The sequence below is a fragment of the Vanellus vanellus genome (assembly GCF_965231255.1).
Source record: "Vanellus vanellus genome assembly, chromosome: 15".
NCBI classification, from domain to species: Eukaryota; Metazoa; Chordata; class Aves; order Charadriiformes; family Charadriidae; genus Vanellus; species Vanellus vanellus.
Window position 1 is genome coordinate 13,976,359 of NC_138920.1, and position 1,912 is coordinate 13,978,270.

Here is a 1,912-nt window from a genome sequence, read left to right on the forward strand (position 1 = left end):
GTCCCCTCATGGAGAGGGCTTGGTCTGCCCCGTGGAGGACGCTGAGCACCCGGCACGGCTTCGGCTTCATTGGCATCTGCCTTTTATTGGCTGCGGGGGGAGCGGGAGCTGGGGCGCGGGTCCGACCCTGCCGCTGGGGGTTGTTCTCCGAGGGGGGAGCCCTGGGGGGACTGGGTGGGTGCTGGGACGGGTGGGATGCGGCGAGCGGCTCGGGGAGGGGAGTCGGGGTTGTGCTCAGCCAGCTGCCTGCCCCGGTGATGGTGCCGTGGTGCCAGCCCTGCCCAACCGCCTCTGCCATGGCCGTGCTGGCTGCTCGGGCCATCTACCAGCCCAGAGGGCATCATCCTGCCTCGGCTCATCCTTCCCGGTGCTCAGAGGCCGTTGTTCTGTACATCAGTTGTGATGGTTTCCAGATCCTGCTGCGCTTCTGCCGCCGCGGGAGGGTGGCGGATACGCATTCCTCCTCCTCAATTTGCCCGCAGGAGCCCTGGGGCCGGACCCACAGCCACACCGCCGGCAGCCAGAGGGGTGGCACTGTCCTCTCAATGCACGGGGACCCTAAGGGGTGGGCAGGTGAACCAGAGAGGGACAACTGGGGATGGGGACCCGTGGTCTCCGGGGCAGATGAGGCAGGGATGATGGCGGCCGCGCCGGGCTGGGCAGGGGATGAGGATGGGGATGATGGCGCAGTCCGGGCCGGCAGCGTGGAGACCGTGGTGCCGCCCGTCCCACGCCCGGCTCTATAGGTCCGAGACCTCCCCTGAGTAGGCGCTGGGGTCTTCATCTGACCGCGTGGTCACCTTGAACTGCCGCCGCAGGAAGCCCCCGTAGCGCTTCTGATTGTCCCACTTGAGCTTGGGCCGGATCCGGCGCAGAAAGCCGCCGTACCGCTTGTGCAGCTCCGCCAGCTCCTGCCCTTCAGCCCCGGCACCCGTGGGCTCCTCGTCCTCCTCACCTGCCAGCCCCGGCCCCGGGTAGTCCTCGAGGGCCGCCCGCTCCCCCGGCTTGCGGCCAAAGCCCCCGAACTTCTTGCTGAGGCCACCCTTGCTGTGGGCATTCTCGCGCAGCAGAGAGAGCAACTTCCCCTTGGACATCTTCTTCATGAAGCCCCCGTAGCGCTTGGCCGGCGCCAGCGGCAGCTCCCCGGGACCCAGCTCCTGCTCCAGCTCTGCCTCATCCTCCTCTGCCTCCCGAGGGGACGGGTCTGTCCCTTCGGCCAGGGCCACCAGCGGGGCCAGGAGCGCCAGCGCCTTCCTGCATGTCTCCCACTCGGGGCCGGGCGGCGAGGAGCCCTGGCATTCCCACAGGCACATCTGCAAGACAGCGGCCACAGCGGCCCCGGGGCACCCGCCGGCATCACTCCGCTGCTCGGGGTGACCCCCCACTGCCTTCCTCCCACCTCTTCCCGGGGTGCCCCCACCCCAAGCCCAGGGGTCCGCACCAGCCGTGCTGCCAAGCTCAGTGAAGAGCCAAACCTGGCGTGTTCCCAGCACCCTGGGGCACCCACAACCACCAGCCCAGCAGCACCCAGCTCTGCCGACCATGCACCAGCACCCGCGACACCCCTGCTGCTGTGACACCCCCCCGCCAGCTAACGGCTGTGTGGGGTTGGCACTCACCAGGGGTTGGACACTGCTCTCGGTGCCGCGGGTCCGGGCCGCGCAGAGGGAGCACTGGGTCATGCAGTCGGCGGATGCCACCGCTGCCAGGGAGAGGCAGAGGGCCAGCGCCAGCACCCGCCGTGCCATCTCACCCCACAGCTGCTGCCTGGGGAGGGAAAGCACAGAGCCCATCACCTTCCCCATGCCAGCTCCAGGGAGCTCATCACCACTCCGCTGGCACCTTTGGCACGGGGCACCTACCACCTCCACCCGCACGGCTGCTCCTGGGGACGTGCATCGGGACCTGTGCC

The 1,912-nt window shown here is 69.2% G+C and overlaps 1 protein-coding gene across 1 annotated transcript; it reads right to left on the bottom strand.

Annotated features, from left to right (window-relative positions):
• Positions 1-740: 740 nt before the first annotated feature.
• Positions 741-1,689, bottom strand: PDYN (prodynorphin; the record flags this gene model as incomplete). The annotated part of the gene is made up of 2 exons (XM_082491337.1): positions 1,620-1,689; positions 741-1,313 (listed from the first exon to the last, which is right to left on the bottom strand). Exons 1-2 carry the CDS (start codon positions 1,680-1,682, stop codon positions 741-743), a joined length of 636 nt encoding a protein of 211 aa, XP_082347463.1. The 5' UTR covers positions 1,683-1,689.
• Between the last annotated feature and the right edge of the window lie 223 nt (positions 1,690-1,912).